General features: G+C 33.2%; 1 protein-coding gene across 2 annotated transcripts; it reads left to right on the top strand.

Annotated features, from left to right (window-relative positions):
• Nucleotides 1-2,661: 2,661 nt before the first annotated feature.
• Nucleotides 2,662-12,105, top strand: LOC120163529 (scarecrow-like protein 6). Of its 2 annotated transcripts, none has more exons than XM_039173445.1 (2): nt 2,662-2,667; nt 9,724-12,105. In XM_039173445.1, the coding sequence occupies exon 2, from the start codon at nt 9,772-9,774 to the stop codon at nt 11,773-11,775; it is 2,004 nt and encodes a 667-aa protein (XP_039029376.1). In that variant the 5' UTR covers nt 2,662-2,667; nt 9,724-9,771; the 3' UTR covers nt 11,776-12,105. The 2 variants fall into 2 exon arrangements, with proteins under 2 accessions (XP_039029376.1, XP_039029377.1); XM_039173446.1 differs by lacking the exon at nt 2,662-2,667 and adding an exon at nt 5,501-5,507.
• Nucleotides 12,106-19,591: the final 7,486 nt, after the last annotated feature.

Raw genomic sequence — 19,591 nt, 5'->3', positions numbered from 1 at the left:
TATTTTTCCACATAAATAAAAAAAAATATTTTCTTTAAATAATTTCTAATAGCTAATAATATAATTAATTTTAAAACAAATTTTATTTCGTAAATTTACTAATGTTTGTGCTATATTTAGCAATGTAATGAAGTTCTTTTTTTGGTACAATCACAGTAAAGAAGTTTACTAAGTTATATAATAAGATAACTCAATATATGAATGTTTTTCCTTAAAATTTTGGTTATACATATACGCAAAATTCCATATTTTTAGACCGAACAGAAAAAACACTCAATTTCATATTGTTAGGTATAATATTTTAACTTTGCAGACACATTTTCGTCCGACCTTGTTTGTATAATATATTATTTATATTATATAGTATAAACGTATTATATGTTTATATATTTATAGTTCTATTGTATAGTATTATTTTGACTACTTTTATTATATGGTGTAACGTACATATATATTATATTATATAATACATATATTATTATATTATAATATATTAGTATTATTATTAATTTAAACCAATTCTTTTGTTTTGTGTTAGGCCCAACCCGAAGGCCAACCCTGCTAGGTCCACGTTTTAAGAATTAGGGTTTCATTTCTTTCCATTTGGCGTTGCATATTTTTCGTCTATTGGATCAACTTACCATCCGACGTTCAACATCCTAGGGCTCCTCGAGAGTCCTCATCCCAGCCGCAACAACCCATTCCCAGATTTCTCGTCACAACATGGGTTTCGTGATAATCAAACCAAGCGAAAAAGAAAGCATGTAGTATTTTAATCTCAATAAAACACTAAACCAAACGAAAAAATGGGATCCTTAAGGCTATAAATCCCTGCAAAATGAAAAAAAATAGGTTAGATTGGAAGAAACAAAACACTTGTGATCACGAAAATAAAACGTTTATAAAAGGTAATATTTTTACCTTTCTCGGTTTGATTCTCGATGCATTTGTTGGCTTCGGCTTTCTTTTTTTGTTGTTGTTTTTTTTGGTTTGAAAAACCCTATAAAAAAAAGAAAACTGATGATCAGGAGGAGGGGTATGCAAAAGATCTTCCTTAGATCTATCCCTCCTCGAGGTTTTTTCATAGGAATGTTGATGGGATTTGGAAAGAGGGAGAGAAGGGCTTTCGAATGATGTAAAGAAAGTTGGGTTTCACAACCGATTAACAGAGGTCGGTGCCAGTCCACGGTGGCCGGCTAGGCGGAGCTTGGCCGGAAATTGGGTTTCATATGAATCTCGTTTGAATGTTCTTCAAAGAATGAAGAACATGAAGAAGGTTTTAGAGAAAAAAATTGAAAATGTTTTGATTCGTTTTTTGGAGAGAGGAAAAAATGAAAGTTGTTTAAGAGATGTTGGGCTTTATAGTCGACCCGAGGACCCATACGGATCACTTAGGATCCGCGTGTTTTCTCACAGGTAGGGTCAAATTACATGGCTAGTCCTCAAGGTTTTATTGCAAATCCATTTTATGTTTGTATTTAATTTTTAACAATGGTTTTCCTTTTAAATTTACCTTACTCTTTATTTTATTTTTAATTTGGTCCTTGTTTTTATATTCCACATTTTCATTTAATTATATTTAAAAGACTACTATGCTTAATGAGATTTTGATCCGAAAATACTCATTTTTATTCTTTTTCTTATTTTTTTTATTCTTTATTTTTTTTTTATTTTAATTAATTCTTAAATTGTCTTTGTTTTTACGAGATCTTGCAATTTTCATTTTTTTTCTTTTATTTTAATTGAACTCTTCTTTACATCTTTTTCTTTATTACTTAATATTTTCCTAATCTGCGTGGTTTGTTCCATTACGTGGCATGAATTTGTTTTATTTATTTTTTATATTCCCCTCTATTAACTTTATTTCTATTTATTTTTAGGCATGTATATATGTATTTCTTTTTTCTTCGTTTCGTTTAAATTATAAAATTTAACTTTTGTTAACTTTTTCCCTTTTGATCTATTCAATATTTTATTTTATAATCTAACATCTTTTTGACCTGTTAGGGGTACTTTTTATCGATCGGAGGTAAGTAATTTGGATCAAATTTTTATTTTTAATTTAACTTTTAATTTTCAAAATTAAAACAACTGGGAAATTAAATTAGTATCGAAAGGGTAATACAAGGGTGCTAACCCTTCATTGACTGTAACCGACTCTCGAACCCGACATATTTTTGGTAAGATGCAGATCAAGTAAGAGAATAAACTTAGGTTTTCAATCAACCTAATTTTTATTTTTAAAAATAAATGATTAGTGGCGACTCTAACCCATTTATTTAAGTTGAAGCCTGATTCTGAGCCCACCCGAAGGACGGTTACGACAGCTTGGCAACTCTGCTGGGGACAAATAAGTGTGTTAGGCTAAACTTAATTTTCGGTTGTCTTCTTAAGTGAAACTTATAAAGTTAAATTTTAATTTATTTATTTGATCCTTATTATTTATCTTTGATTATTTTTAAAGTAAATAGTTGTTCTGACGTTTTTCAATGATTTCAACTTTTTTTAAAAAAAGTCATCTCAAGCTCTATACCCGAACTTCAAACCTTTTGTATAAGTGGAGGTGAAAGTGACGCCTTTGTGGGAATTTATTCTCCGTATAGGCCTAGCAAGTAACCTTCGGGATTCATATACCTTATGTCTTCGTCTGAATTTATTCTCCATAAGGTAATGTGTCCTCCCGAGTTTAACTTGGTCCACATAAGCTTGTAATAAGCTTAGGACTGAGGGTCTGGTAAGCCCAAGGGGGCGCCAGCAAGGAGAACTCGGATACCTTTGTTTTAGAACCTAAACCGAGAGATTACAAGGAATTACAGCCCACCCCAAAACTTCATTTTAAAACTTAGGATGATTGAGTTATTCACTACTTTATTTATTATTCAAAGCATTCAGTATATGTGGTTAAGACTTAATAAAAATTAACATGCAGGATAGAGATCATGTCCGGGTAGGAATAATAAGCATGTAGGGTATATATCATTTGGGGTAGGATCATTTTTTACTTTTATTTTGATTATTATTTCTATCTTACTAAATGGTTTCTCTTTCATTTTTGTTCTCTTTTTTTTAATCATTTGCTTCATTAAAAGAGGTGATTGATCCACAAAAAGTGTTCGTTACACACAAATAATTTGCATTAATGGACAAAGGGGTTGTAATGCAAGAGGTGAGAAATGAATAGGTTCGACTATGGTCAGAAAAGACTCAGACAGAAAAGGGAGACAGTCTGCAAGGAAACTATATGTCAGATCTGGTTGGTTATGCTTCCGTCAGCCTTAAGTAGAATGATGTTCAAGAAATGCAGAGTATTTGGGACATCTGGAAAAGAGACCAAAAATGGAGATTTTGCCAGCAGTATAGTGATATCGCACTTCTACTTTATGTTAAGATAGATGAGCCCCTAATTCGAGCCTTAGTACTATTCTGGAATCCGGGGTACAGTTGTTTCACATTTAACCAAGAAGACATGGTACCCATAATCGAAGAATATACCACTTTGCTACATTGTGAAGGAATTAGAATAGACCGGGTTTACACCAAGTACATCAAAAGTCAACCTTTCAAGAATGGGTTGGCGAAAGTTGTGGGGATAGATGAGAAGTGGGCAACTGATTGGATTTAGCACAAATAATGGAGAAGAATTGCTTGGACCCATATTAAGCAACTAATGAAGAATCATCATGATGAATGGAAGGCGATAGAACTTTCGCGCTAGGCCTTTATGGTTTGGTTATCTTCCCCAAGACTTTGGGATACATTGAGGCGGCTGTGGTGGAACTGTTCGAACAACTCATAAAGCGAGTAAACTCGGTATCGGAAATATTAGCTGAAATTTTTTGCTTACTCAACCACTACATAAAGACTGGTGGAGAAAGATTTATATGGTGCACACAGCTTCTTCAGGTCTGGATCCATAGTCATTTCTAGAAGACTAACGGGATCTCTTACAGTCGATTCAGCACCACTTACTCTCCTTTGGGGGAATTCCTTACACTAAAATGGCAGGAATGTATCCCAAAAGAAAAATGGATAAAATTATTCACACACCTTCAAGATAGGGACATTGTTTGGAGAGCCCCTTGGTTAACCCATAGTGACATTCTTTTTCGATGTGAGACTTAGAAACCATAAAGTTACTTGGATTATAGAGAGGAGTCGAATATTCTCCACTTTTGGCACTTCGATAGTATGGGGCACACCAGTTTATCCTAGCTACACACGGAATATTTGGATCAGAATTTCCATACCATGAGGACAACTATAAGAAAAAGGTCAAAGAAGTAGTTGATTCATGGAAAAAGATATTTCGTATGGATGTCGTGGCCACTAAAGACATGCTTACTCCAAATTATTTGGAATGGTGGAAGTTAAGGAAGAATGTCACCATTCCCGTGCCAGAGCATGAGACACTCGGGCCATGGAAAAACATCTTAAACTCGTTCCCTCCAAACTAGAAATAGCAAAAAAGAATTTGAAGCTGAAAAGAAAGAACTGAAACAAAGGCTAAGGGAACTTTAGGCTGAAATATTCCAGTGGAAATTAGATGTCGATACTCAAAAGAATCAGGTAGACAAGTTAGCAAGTGAACATAAGAAAATCTGCTTTGAGCTCAAAGATTTGAGAAAATGATATCAAGAGCAAGTCTAGAGCAATTCCAATCTGAAAAGATCTTCTGAATACTGGAAAGTTGAAGCCTAAAAAGAAAATTCAAAAGACAAGATGAAAGAGAGACACTGAAAGAGTAGTTAAAGACTTCTCAAAAACGCTTGTTAGAAAGCCAACACTAGAACAAACGTTTGAGGATCAAGGTAACTGATTTAGAGAAGTCTCTTCAGAAACAACAAGAACATGATGGCAAAACCATAGCTGAGTTAGAAGTCATTATGGACGAGTTCAAGAAACAAGCAAGTGAGCTTCATATAGCTCCCTTTGATGGAGGACTTCAATGGCATTTTTGTTGGGAGCAGGTTCAGCAAAGGGTGAAATCCAGAGATGCAGTCATTCGAGATTTCTTGGAACAAGTACAAAAAGAAGCTCGTCACTTGCATGGTTTAGCGAGAGAAGCTGGAGTTGTCCGGCAAGGTATTCAACCAGTGACAGATGAAGAAAGAAGATTTGTCAACCTGTTAGAAGGCGTTCGAGGTTTAGAGGACTTAGTCAAAATGTACCTTTAAGATGTTTTTGTCTCTTAAAAAATAACACTTTTGTATCAATAAAGATTATTTATAATAGCACACATATTTTTGGATCAATGCCTCTAATTCTCATGCATCATGCATTTTTTTCATACTTTGCATTTTATTTTTATTTTCCATTTCTTTACATTTACATTAACTAACAGAAAATGTCTCATCAGAAGGGAGAACAAACACCGGGTATACCTCCACAAGCATTTGGCACGTATCATCCTCACAACACCCGTACAAAGAAAAGGAAAATGGAAGTTAAAATTGCTCAACTCGAAGAGAACATGCTGAGGTTACAAAGGGAGTTGGAAGAGAAAATAAGTCAAAATAATCAAAGTAATCTGGAATCGATCACTAAAAGCCAAGAGTCTTTGGTCGATCAAATTATTGCCAAGTTATCTGGATTGAATCAATCAAGTACGTCTGGGGCAGGGTCATCTGAAGGGGTAGCTATACCACCTACCCCGCATGTGGTTATCTCACCTGGAATCTTATCAGGACTTCAAGGGGACTCATCCGCTGCAAAAGCAAAGGCCTCATTTGTTGTAAAAGTACAGACTTCTGTGTCCAACCCTAAGAATAATCTGGATGATTATCATATACCAAATTTTGATGAAGAGCACAAGGCAAAGAAAATGAAAGATAAAATCAAGCAGTTGGAGGACCAAATGAAGATAGTTAAAGAAGACCATGATTACTATGGAGTTGATGCCTTGGAACTAAATTTATGCCTAGATTTGGTTCTTCCTTTGAAATTCAAGGTCCCTGAGTTTGAGAAGTTCGATGGGAATAATTGCCCGTCAGCCCACATTACCATATTCTGTCGAAAGATGACAGGATACGTAGGAAATGACCAACTCCTGATTCACTTCTTCCAAGAGAGTCTATCTGGTTCAGCCATCCAGAAATACAATCAGTTGAACAGGTCTCATATCAAGACTTGGAAAGATTTAGCCAAGTCATTCTTGGAATAATACAAATATGTAAACGGTATGAGACCAGATCGAGTTATGCTGCAATAATCATAACGAAAGTTTCAGACAATATGCACATAAATTAAGGGATTTAGATGTGAAAATTCATCCACCTTTGAATGAGAAGGAAACTAGGAAACTCTTTGTACAAACACTGAAGGCTCCTTACTTCAGGCACCTGGTTTCAATCACATCTGAAACTTTTTCTGAGTTGGTTATAGCTGGGGAGATGATAGAAATGGTCGTAAAGAAAGGTAAGATCGAATGAGGATAGTCGAGTAAAAAACCTCCTATGAAGAAGAGGGATAGAGAGGTCAACAACATCAACACCTATAACAACAAAGGTGTTAGAATCTCCAACCCAAAATCGATTGTAGTTATACCGTCAAGTACTTCTAAATCATATTCGAGGGAACCTAGGAAAAAAATGAGAAAAAGAACATTTTGATCATATTCCCATGACTTACAAAGAACTTTATCAGCAACTCTTCGACACTCATGTAGTGTCACCATACCCGGTGGAACCTATGAAGCCCCCATACCACAGGTAGTATGATAAGAATGCTCATTGTGAATATCATAGTGGTGTTCTAGGACACACTATCGAGAATTGCCTCGTATTCAAGAGGATCATACAGAGAATGTGAAATAAGAATTGAATCCACTTCTATAACCTAGGGGCACCAAATATTGCACAGAACCTTTGCCTAACCACCAAAAAGACGGAGTTAATGCAATTGTTGAGGAAAGGAACAAGAGAGTTAAAATAAGTGTTGCTGAAATAACGTCTCCTTTAGCTTGGGTATGGAGATAGATAGTGAAAGAAAGGTTTCTTATACCATATTTCGATACATCGAAACATGAAGATGGTAACAATTGTTGTTACCACAATGAAGAATGTGCAAGATTGCTCGGAGTTTAAAGTTATGATCCAACTTATGATGGATAGAAATGAGCTAGAATTCTATGAAGAAGTTCAAGACACTCCAGAAGCCGATGTTTGTATGACTGAAGAGTCAGTTGATAGAGATACGGTAGGAGTCGTCTGTTATTAATCACCCCTGAGGTGCAACCAATAGAAATGGAACCAGAACAGGTGGTGATCACTGCACCCAGACCTTTTCCCTACAAGGACAACAAGCAAGTGCCTTGGAAGTACGAATGTTAAGTAAGCACTTTAAAAAAATTATAATATAGTGGGGCATGTCGTGGGGAAATACTACTCCTAAAAGGCTAAGTCACTCTAGAGACCACTCGAACCATTCAAAGAGGACGTGCTGGTGATAAATGAGCAAATAAATGAAGAAGAAGCTATAGAGTTCCTGAAATTTCTCAAACACAGTGAGTACAGTATCGTGAACAATTATATAGCCTGTCAGCACGTATTTCAATGTTGCTACTGCTGCTAAGCTCAGAAGCACACAGGGAGGCACTTCTAAGGGTCTTAAATTAGGCATTTGTGCCATAAGGCATGACAGTCATGAAGATAGATCAACTGGTGAACAACATCCAAGCTGACAATATCATCTCATTTTCTGATGATGAGATTTCGTCTGAGGGGAAAAGTCGAGCTAAGGCATTACACATCACCAACCATTGCAAGAGGCACGCCTTACCTAGTGTGTTAATTGACAATGGTTTTACACTTAATGTGATTCCTTTGGTTACTTTGAAAAGGATGACAATGGATACTTCCCACATGAGAGCATGCCAGAGTGTGGTCCGAGCATTTGACGGGACCAAGAGGGAGGTAATCGGCAAGATTGAGGTATCTTTAACCATTTGACATGTTACTTACAACATCGAATTATTGGTGATGGACATTATACCTTCCTACAAGCACGTTCTAGAAAGGCCTTGGATCCATCAAGCTAGAGTAGTACCATCTACGCTGCACTAGAAAGTTAAGTTTGTCATTGACGGGGCTCTTGTAATTGTTAATGCTAAAAAAGATATAGTGGCGAATGTGACCACTGATGCCCCTTACATAGAAGTGAATGATGAAGCGGTAGAGTGTTCGTTTCACTCTCTAAAGTTTGTGAATGCCATATTTGTGGCTGAAGGATGAAAGATTTCCAAACCCAAGCTCTTTGAATGCACTAAAATGGATATCAAGCTGACTTTGGGAAGAGGTGCCAAGGTAAGAAGAGGGTTTATGAGTTTTTTGCAATAAAAGATCAACCTCATTCTTCTTATAACAAAGTTAGACCAGTTTGGGCTTGGTTTTCAGCCCAATCAACAATAGAAGATGAAGGAAATTTAGAAGCGCCGAGAAAAAGGTTGTCCAGACTGAACGGGAATGAATTTCAATGGGAGCCCATGGTTTTCCCACCTCTTTACGACACATTTAAATCTGGTGGCTATGTGTTTGAGACCACCTTACCAGATTGGGAAGTTGCTTTGAAAGATTTGAGCATCAATGACATAATCACAGAGGATATTGAAGATGTGAATAGATCTGGAATCTGCCCATTGCCACCTTGGTTTATGCTTAACAACTGGACGGCTGAAGAACTACATGTGGTTTTTAAATGTCTTTTAGAGTAATACTCAAACTTTCCCTATTCGCCTATACCCAGGGTAATAGGTGATATTTTGTAAGGGTGAATAAATGGTTTTTATTATCATTCAATAAAAGATGCAGTTTCTTCCCCGACAAACATTTCTCTACTTCATTCATTTCCTTTTAAATTTAATTTTATGTACTTCATTTCATTTCTAAAATTTAAATAATTATTGACGTTATATTATTTTTTAAGTTTTAATAATGATGTAATATTACTTTATTATGACATATAAATTATATTGCTATTTTTTAATGATGTATGATCAAAATGAAATCAAAACATAACGTTAAATATTTTGTGATTAAAATAGAACAAAAATAATAATTGAGTACTAAACATGTAGTTTACCCTATATTCTAAAACTAGGGGAAATACAAAACAATTATACCTCTATGGGGATGATAATAACCCTTGGCAGAGAGAGAGGGAGGGAGGGAGGGAGAGAGAGAGAGAGAGAGAGAGAGAGAGAGAGAGAGAGAGAGAGAGAGAGAGAGAGAGAGAGGTGGTCTTTAAAAAAACTTGGCCAAAAAAAATAGAGTTGAAAATATATTCAAAGAGAAGAGAGAAAAAATAGGATGTAGACTCTAGAGAGATATAACAACGAGAAATTACAGTAATATCGGCAATAAAACCATAAATTCCAATAGGGGGAGGGAGGGAGAGAAAGATAAAAGTAAAAAAAAATAGAGATATAAAAGAATTGTGAAAAACAGAGCTTGCTAGATAGATGGAAATGCAAAAATAGAGTTTTTGAAAGGTGGAGCTGAGGAGATGGAATGAAAGATGGAGATTAGGATAAAGAGAGAGAACAACAAAAGGAGTTATTTTGTTAAAATGGGTCTTTTTCAATTGAAGTTGGGAGATTGATTTCATGGCAAACAAAGATAGTGTGGGTTTCAAAAATCTTGAAGAACAGTATATAAAGTTTTTTTTTCTTTAGGTCCTCTTTTTCGTTGTAGGAAAAAAAGTTGTTGTCTTAATCTCTGATACTACTAGAAAAAAACTTGCTTTCTTTTGTCTTTTCGTTTGTATACGATAATACAAATGCACTTTCAGTTCCAGGCTAAAGCGGCGGTGGAACTTACGGGGTTTGCTTCGATTTGTCAACAAGAACCGACATCTGTTCTTCATATGAGAAGAAGCCAAAGCCCACCCACGTCAGCATCTACTCTCTCCTCTTCGTTCAACGGCGGAGACACCGCTCCTGGCGGCGGCGGTGATTGTAATCTCACCGAGACCACCACCACTACGACCATGGAGTTTCAACCGATCTCGAGTGAACTTGACCTTGTTACAGGTCCTGGAGGTGCTCCAAGATGCAATCATGGATTGGAAGAGTGGGAGACTATGTTGCCTGAGTCTGCCGTGTTGCCGAGTCAGGACAACTCGTTACTGCATTGGATCACTGGTGAAGTAGATGACCATAATAGTTTTGGTCTCAAACAGCTGCTCCAGAGTGGGGGTGCTTCTCCCAATCAGGGTCTTGACTTTGAATGCAAATCAGGGCTTGGGGTTGTTGATCAAGGTCCCGGGTTTGACTCGGTTGGTAACCTTGTTAACTCGGATCCTGGTAATTTGGGTTGTTTTTCAGGTTCTGGAATTCTGCCAAATGCCAACAATAATGGGAATGGTATTCAAAATTCAATGTTTGCTTCACCAGCTGAGAGTACTGGTCTCAATGTTTCTTTGCCTACGCTTTATCAACAGCAGCAGCAAAGTCAATACCTTGAAACCCAAGAAGCGAAACCCCAAATTTTACATCCCCAAAACCCTAACATTTTCTTGCCATTTTCTCAGGAAAATCATACCATTCAGCCTTTAACAAAACGGCTCAACCATGGTAACCTGGAGCTTCGTTCTCAGATCCCAAAGTTGCCATTTTCTGATTGTGAGTTTATGAGAAAGCAGCATCTTATGGAGTTTCCTCAGCAGAAGCCATTGATGATGGCTCAACAACAACAACAAGAAGCCACATTGTTAGACCAGCTTTACAAGGTTGCTGAGTTGGTAGAGACTGGGAATTTCTCACACGCGCAAGGGATATTGGCGCGGCTCAATCACCAGCTGTCTCCTATAGGCAAGCCATTTCAAAGGGCTGCTTTCTACTTCAAGGAGGCATTGCAGTTACTTCTCATGAATAATAACCCAGTCTCACCCCAGCTTCCTAGGGGCTCCACCCCTTTTGATGTTGTCTTCAAAATGGGAGCATACAAGGTCTTATCTGAAGTTTCCCCCCTTATCCAATTCATAAACTTTACGTGCAACCAGGCCCTCCTTGAAGCTCTTGATGATGCTGATAGGATTCACATTGTGGACTTTGATATTGGCTTTGGTGCTCAGTGGGCTTCCTTCATGCAGGAGCTTCCTATGAGGAGTAAAGGACCTCCTTCATTGAGAATTACAGCCTTTGCCTCCCCGTTAACACACCATCCTATGGAGCTCAGCCTTATGCGGGAAAATCTCATGCAATTTGCAAATGAAATCGGTGTAAGCTTTGAGCTCGAGGTACTGAATATCGATTCTTTGCCTATGTTCGGATTTAATGAAAATGAGGCATTTGCTGTGAACTTCCCCGTTTGGTCTGTTTCGAGTCAACCCTCTATTTTGCCAAATGTTTTACGCTTTGTGAAGCAGCTTAGGCCGAAAACCGTGGTGTCCATAGACCAAGGGTGCGATAGATATGATTTGGCATTCCCACAGCATATAATCAATGCATTTCATTCATATATAAGCCTTTTGGAATCCATTGATGAAGCTAGTGTATCTTCAGATGCTGTGAACAAGATTGAAAGGTTCCTTCTTGTGCCTAGAATCGAAAACACCATATTGGGACGAATGCATTCACTCGAGAAAATGCCACCATGGAAGACCCTCTTTTCCTCAGCTGGTTTCACCCCTATATCATTCAGCAGCTTCACCGAAACTCAAGCTGAATATGTGGTAAAAAGGGCTCAAGCAAGGGGTTTTCATATAGAAAAACGCCATACTTCACTTGCTCTTTGCTGGCAGCGAAGGGATCTTATCTCAGCTTTGGCATGGAGGTGCTAAGGAGCCGAACCGAACTGGCAGAGGAGGTTGGTTTTTAGCAACTCACAAATCTATAACAACTCTATCCAGAAGTATGGAATTACCTGAATAATTTTACTGAACTATGGTGCTTTTGCACATGTAACCTGCATTGCTTGTCAGTCTCCTCTGCTGTTAAGGACACATTGATATTGCTGTTATGGTATTTTGGTGTCTTTTTGTGTGTGTTTTGTTTATGAGGTGAGAAGCTGTGTTTTATTCTGGTTAAGGTGGTGAATGGTGATGATTTGGTGTATATTTGACAAAAGAATTGAGTGCTAAAATTTCAAATGCAACTTACCAGAATTTAGTCATTATGCTTTAAGGCATCAAGTTGTATGTTAAAACTACTGCCCTAAGAAGCTCTTAAAGATCAGTTGATGTCTTTGTATGCATGAATGTGTACTTCCTTGGGCTCCAATGGAACTGCCAATGTACAATGCATCTTGTGTTAGATAACCTTTATCAATTAGTTTATTTAAGTCAACACCATCTTTTTCTTCTTTAATGGTAGTTTGTGCATATATTTTAAGGAATGTTGAAAAACAATGTTCTCTTTTATAACTGATATTACTGAGATGGTAATATTTACTAGCGTAGGAGTGATTTTGATACATGTTTAAATCTTACCTTTATCTTTGGTAGGTGGTAATAATGAATCTAATGATTCATTGCATTTTATCTACTATATGCCTTAGCTTTTTAATTGATTATTTTAAGTTGTCTGTTATCATTCGTGTTAAGGTCTCTATTTGGTATGAATTTTTAAAAGTACTTTTAGCAACAAAAAAAAAATCGTTTTGGCTGCAAAATCAATACTAAATGGGTGAAAAATAAAAAAAATACGGTGGAAATAGTGGTTTGAAGCAAATTATAATTTTGCCCTTACTAATAATGCATGAGTTCATTTCAATTATGTATTTACATCTTATTTTAATAATTTAATACTAACACCCTTAAAAAGTAATTTATTACTTAATAAATTATTTTAGTTACTTAAAAGTAAATAAAATTCATGGTTTATATATTAATATTAATAGTGAGTTATTATAAAATATATTTTTATTATAATTATATATATTTTTATATTTTTATTATATTTTAAGTTGATATATTTCATATATAATAATAATTTCTTTTGAATTTATTTATAATATATATTTTTAATATTTGAATGATTAAAAGGATAAGTATATCATTTAAAATATATTATTTTAAATTTTAAATGAGTGATTGTGGTAGAATTACAATAATTAAACAATCAATCTCGTTAGGAAATGAAAGTAATGAGAGATACCATAGCTTCTAGTTTAATAAATTTACTTTAATTTGCAAGTGCTAATGTATTTGTAACACCCAAAACTGTATAATCTCGAAATACGAGTTAAGATGTTACATTAATATTATCGACATTCAATTATCATAAACGCTTAAAATTGTTTCATTTTAAAACATTTCGATATCAATTTTAAAATCATTTCATTAATTGTGTATAATCATAAAATAACAATATTTGAATGTTCAAAACGAATAAAATTTTAAGTAGCAATTAGGCAATTTAGCGCTATTTCATAAGTTATATAAAATTTCCTAAACACTTGCTTAATTAGCAAAATCAATTCTCACATAATTATATATAAACTATTTATTCATAAATACAGACATAACTAGATTAACTAATAAAATGACCCTAATTTATTATTACAAACCATTGAAAAACAAATCCGATAAAGCAATCTACATATATAATATACATGTCACTAATAAGTCAAAGATAAGATATTTTACTTATACTGATATTAGGAATGATTTTCTAAAAAGAAGCTCAAAAGGCTCCCCACTTCACATTCCTTTCTCTATCTGTACCTACACATGAAAATCATCACGCGCTAAAAAAAACTTAGTGAGGCAGTAATATAGCTAAAGTGATATAAAACATAAATTTCATAAAGCATTATAACATAAAATTGCAATTTAAATAAAACTTTCAAATCGTTTTCTTCTTGAAAACCTGAAAATCATCACCTCATGATTTTATAAAAAAAATCATGTAAATCAATATCAAATATCATAAACAATTCATATTTTTTTATTCGAACATTCTTCAAAACTTTTATTTCATTTTCATATTATGCTCTTTCATATACTTTTCATAACTTTCATATTTACTTTTATAGCTCAATGTATATGTAAGAGAATACAAGGTACGTGAGTTGGACATAAGGTACGCACTAGGCACTTCACGGTGCCAATCGTAATAATTATCATAAGATACACTCCAGGTGCAAATCATAACATATGCACCAAGGGTGCGAATCATAATGTACACAAATGTACCATAACTTAACTTGACTGAACTTATCTTAATGGCATGCCAAATGTACCTATGACTCTCAATGTAATTTACAATGGGCTTTTAAATCATATTGTAATCATTTAATAATCAACATTTAAAAATCAAAATAATTTTTAATTCATCATCGTAAAACATTAACTTGGGCAGTTTATACCCTAAATCATTCATAAAACTTTATATAAACATAATGGAAATAATATGTATTTAAAATAGAAACATACTTTAAATAGTACGAGGTTGACTTTTCACAAGTCGTCCTCAATTAGAATAACTAAATAAATAAATTGCACTCACTTTGACACTTTATTTATAAGTCAAAATTTAAGCCTCACTACCATTTAGATTTAATTTTTTTTCTTTCAATTGCTTTAACTACATAATTTATCGAAATTATTCCATACTCTGGCAGTTTGCACTACCTTCAGATAAATATTATTATGTATTAACCTACATACTTAAAATTATTCCCCTAGTATCAATGGAAACTATACTCCGATACAAATTTAACCATATAAAGAACCCCTTCTTGTTCAACTTGTATAATTTATAATAAATTTTCGAAGCTGACTTATATAGGCTGTTTTGAGCATAATATGCCGCCCAATTTTTTGACCTATCCTCAATTAAAAATTCATAACTTTTTGTATACTCCTCGAAATCAGTATCTGTTTGTTTTAAATGAAACTATAATGATATATATATCCAATGGTATATAGATCATCCTCTAGTCACTTCTTTATAACTTATGGTGATTTTCTAAACTTACTGTTCGAATCATAATTTCTAGGCATTTTTCCTTAATTAGCATCCTTAGATTATTCCATAATTCTATTAGCATACTAAATGGACATATATGCATGAATCACAAATAACATATTATTTAGGAGTCACTTCTTACCATAGTAACTCCATCACTAGCTCATCGCAAGTCAATGTCCGTTTGATAACATATATATAAATTAAATATGCACTCATCTTTGTCTCGCTATTGAATCTTCTCTACGATAATCTTCTCAATGCCGCACATTTCCTTCCCTTTCAAATTACTTGAATAACTAGATTTATCGTGGTATGACGACGCCATAAAATAACATAAAATATTCAAACTATATGTTAGTATCGAACTAATATAATCTAAGCTTAAATATAAAATTCCATATAAATAAAATTGATATAAAACTAAATCATATTTTCCATCAAAATTTCAATTTTCTCAAAAATGCTCATTCGATTCCATAAATATTTATTTCCTTCATCAACTCTTCAACTTTTTCCAATTGCACAATAAGGACACTAATTATAAATTCTTTCTAGAATTCACCTTAACTTTTCCTTTAAATTCATAATGATCATTCACCATTATGATCATTGCACATTAATTACTAAAATTACTAGTACCTTAATATATACTCAATTCAATACTTTAACCTTCAAAAACTTACAATTTCATCCTCTATTTCCTTAGACTTTTCGAATTCAACCACCCACTAATAATCTTGCAATTCAATCCCAAATCCAATATTTAAACTTAAAAATCAGCATGCTGATATAAATTTCCAGCATTGAAATTTCATACTAAAATAATACCATCACATTTGAAAATTCACAATTAAGTCCCAACTTTTGAGACTATTCTAATTCCATCACAAAATTTATCCAAATTTGCACTTTGATCCCAAATTGCTTATTTAACTTGAAATCCCAGCATTTCAAGTATTAAAATTCAACATTGAACACTTCAATATCACATTTATGCAATAATATCCTACAATTCTCAAATCTTATAAATTAGCCTTTTTACTATCTCAAGGTTCCAAATTGATCTCCAAATCATATAGAACACTTCTAATATCAGTTCTAGAACATAGGAAAATTTTCAACATTTTCCCTCAAATTATTCCCCTATGGCCGAATATAATTAGTATACTAAGACTTGATTTTCATTCAATTTCAAGCATGAATTCAATCTCCTATGATCAAATTCATGCAATTTCAATCATTATAACATAAAATTAAATCCAATTTCCATAAACCCTAACTTGACCAAATTGATTATAAGCATTTCTACTTGATTTTAATCATCACAAAGGCTTGGAAATTATTCTACAACACTAATAACATAAAAACCATCATTTAATTCTTTAAAATCAAACATGTTATTAATGAATGCTAATCATGAACATCATCATCCAAACATGTTTTCCATGAACTATTTATACCAAATGATAGAGAATTTCAAGTAGATTAATTCTCTATCTAATAGCTTAATCCAAAAATCAATCGAATAAGCTTAAAAATGAAATCAAAAAGTTTTCCTACCTAGCTATGGTGGTTCACGTTTTGGGGTTGGAACATGATGCAAATTTCTGATTTTTCTTCAATTAAAATCATATTACACTTGGCTTTATCTAATATAAATGAATTTAAAATTCAATTCATATGAAATTATCATTTGCCCTTAATAAAACATGATAATTTCAACTTGCCATTGGAATATCTTCCTTTTTACTATCTCAAAGTTCCAAATTGATCTCCAAATCATATAGAACACTTCTAATATCAGTTCTAGAACATAGGAAAATTTTCAACATTTTCCCTCAATTTTTCCCCTATGGCCTAATATAATTAGTATACTAAGACTTGATTTTCATTCAATTTCAAGCAAGAATTCAATCTCCTATGATCAAATTCATGTAATTTCAATCATCATAACATCAAATAAATCCAATTTCCATAAACCCTAACTAGACCAAATTGATTATAAGCATTTCTACTTGATTTTAATCATCACAAAGGCTTGGAAATTACTCTACAACACTAATAACATAAAAACCATCATTTAATTCTTTAAAATCAAACATGTTCTTAATGAACGCTAATCATGAACATCATCATCCAAACATGTTTTCCATGAACTATTTATACCAAATGATAGAGAATTTCAAGTAGATTAATTCTCTATCTAATATCTTAATCCAAAAATTAATCGAATAAGCTTAAAAATGAAATCAAAAAGTTTTTCTACCTAGCTATGGTGGTTCACGTTTTGGGGTTGGAAGATGCTGCAAATTTTTTATTTTTCTTCAATTAAAATCATATTACACTTGGCTTTATCTAATATAAATGAATTTAAAATTCAATTAATATGAAATTATCATTTGCCCTTAATAAAACATGATAATTTCAACTTGCCATTTGAATATCTTCTTTTTTACTATCTCAAGGTTCCAAATTGATCTCCAAATCATATAGAACACTTCTAATATCAGTTCTAGAACATAGGAAAATTTCAACATTTTCCCTCAATTTATTCCCCTATGGCCGAATATAATTAGTATACTAAGACTTGATTTTCATTCAATTTCAAGCAAGAATTCAATCTCCTATGATCAAATTCATGTAATTTCAATCATCATAACATCAAACTAAATCCAATTTCCATAAACCCTAACTAGACCAAATTGATTATAAGCATTTCTACTTGATTTTAATCATCACAAAGGCTTGGAAATTATTCTACAACACTAATAACATAAAAACCATCATTTAATTCTTTAAAATCAAACATGTTATTAATGAATGCTAATCATGAACATCATCATCCAAACATGTTTTCCATGAACTATTTATACCAAATGATAGAGAATTTCAAGTAGATTAATTCTCTATCTAATAGCTTAATCCAAAAATCAATCGAATAAGCTTAAAAATGAAATCAAAAAGTTTTCCTACCTAGCTATGGTGGTTCACGTTTTGGGGTTGGAACATGATGCAAATTTCTGATTTTTCTTCAATTAAAATCATATTACACTTGGCTTTATCTAATATAAATGAATTTAAAATTCAATTAATATGAAATTATTATTTGCCCTTAATAAAACATGATAATTTTAACTTGCCATTGGAATATCTTCCATTTTAATATTTCAAAGTTAAAGATGAACAAAAAAATCCACTTTCCACCTTTGCCCTTGCAAGTTTTTGAAAACTACAATTTAGTCACTAAAATTCACAATTTTGGATTAACATGGAAAATCAACCTTAATTCCACTGATCCATGTTAAATTTCACTATGCTAAATTATGGAAATAATATTTACAACCTTTTTCTAGCATCTTTCAAATTTTCGTGAAATTTCGGTTTGATCCGATTATCTAATTTCTATACCAAAATTTATTGATTTTATAGCTTTTAACACAAATCCTATACCAAAATCTGATTACCACAAAAATTCTTGTTCTAGGCTAAATTGTTCATTTACAAGCTAAAATATATAACTTTTCAAAATTATATTTTTTGTCCCTAAAATTTTAGAAAGTTTATACTTAGCCACCAAACTTTCAAAACTTACTTATTAGTCACTAACCAAAATTTGGGGTACTACAGTATTTTTTTCGTAATATTCTTTTGGATAATTCTTCCATGTTCGACGAGCGGCGATGAACACCACTGATGAACACTGTTAAATTAATATAAAACATTAAAATTCTAAAAGACTCAACGTATAATTATAAATTAGTTGAAAATTTAAAGGTAAATTATTTAAAATAAAAGGTAAACTATAACAGTGACCACCTAACTATTGCCCCTTTTTATTCTGACCATCATTTTTGAATTTTTTTTCAATAAGATCACTCAAGTACTTTGTAATGTGTTGAAAACATTTTTGTATTTCGATATAACAAATTAGTTTAAATAAATTTTAAGATTTTACAAATGATTTTCTAAATATATTCGATTCAATTAATCGAATATCAAATTATTACACCAAGACTTTTAAGATCAATTTCAAACCTTACTAAATGTGTCAAATTGTGTTTTATACTTAATATATTTTTGAAACAATTTTCACAAAGTATTTTGAACCAAAAATCAAGCCTAAAATCAAATTTTCAGAGTAATGCACCGATGCACCAATCCATGCATCGATGCACCATGAATTAAATTGAACATCGAATGCATTTCATGCATCGATGCACATTCCATGCACCAATGCACTGAGGATTTTATGAAAACATCGAATGCATTTGATGCATCGATGCACCAGCCATGCATCGATGCACTGTGGCTATTTTGAAACATCAAATGCTCTTGATGCATCGATGCACTAAGGGTCCAATGGTCAAAATATTTGAATTTTACAATGATGCACCGATGCACCATGGGTATGCATCGATGCACTGACGCTCCCAACTGTTTTAATTAATTGTTTTCACACTTAAACGGCTATATTGACTCTACTAATCATCTCCAACGTTCAGAAGTGATTCAAGGTGTATTTAAGCAAGCTTAGAAGCCATTGATCAATAACAAGAAACATCAAGCAACTAGAATCAAGAGAGAATCAAAGAGAAATCATCAAACCTCAAGTTTGAGCATTTCAAGCCTATTTTTCATTAAATATTCATTTTGCTTTCAAGAACACTTATTGTGCTCAACTGT

This window comes from Hibiscus syriacus, unplaced genomic scaffold (assembly GCF_006381635.1).
Source record: "Hibiscus syriacus cultivar Baekdansim isolate YM2019G1 unplaced genomic scaffold, ASM638163v2 tig00111458_pilon, whole genome shotgun sequence".
Classification (NCBI taxonomy): domain Eukaryota; kingdom Viridiplantae; phylum Streptophyta; class Magnoliopsida; order Malvales; family Malvaceae; genus Hibiscus; species Hibiscus syriacus.
Note: the sequence above shows the minus strand (reverse complement) of the source record. Positions and strands in the feature narration are given on the sequence as shown.

Bases quoted from the DNA above. Each gene is read 5' to 3' on its own strand.
- LOC120163529 (XM_039173445.1), top strand. From the start codon at position 9,772: ATGCACTTTCAGTTCCAGGCTAAAGCGGCGGTGGAACTTACGGGGTTT.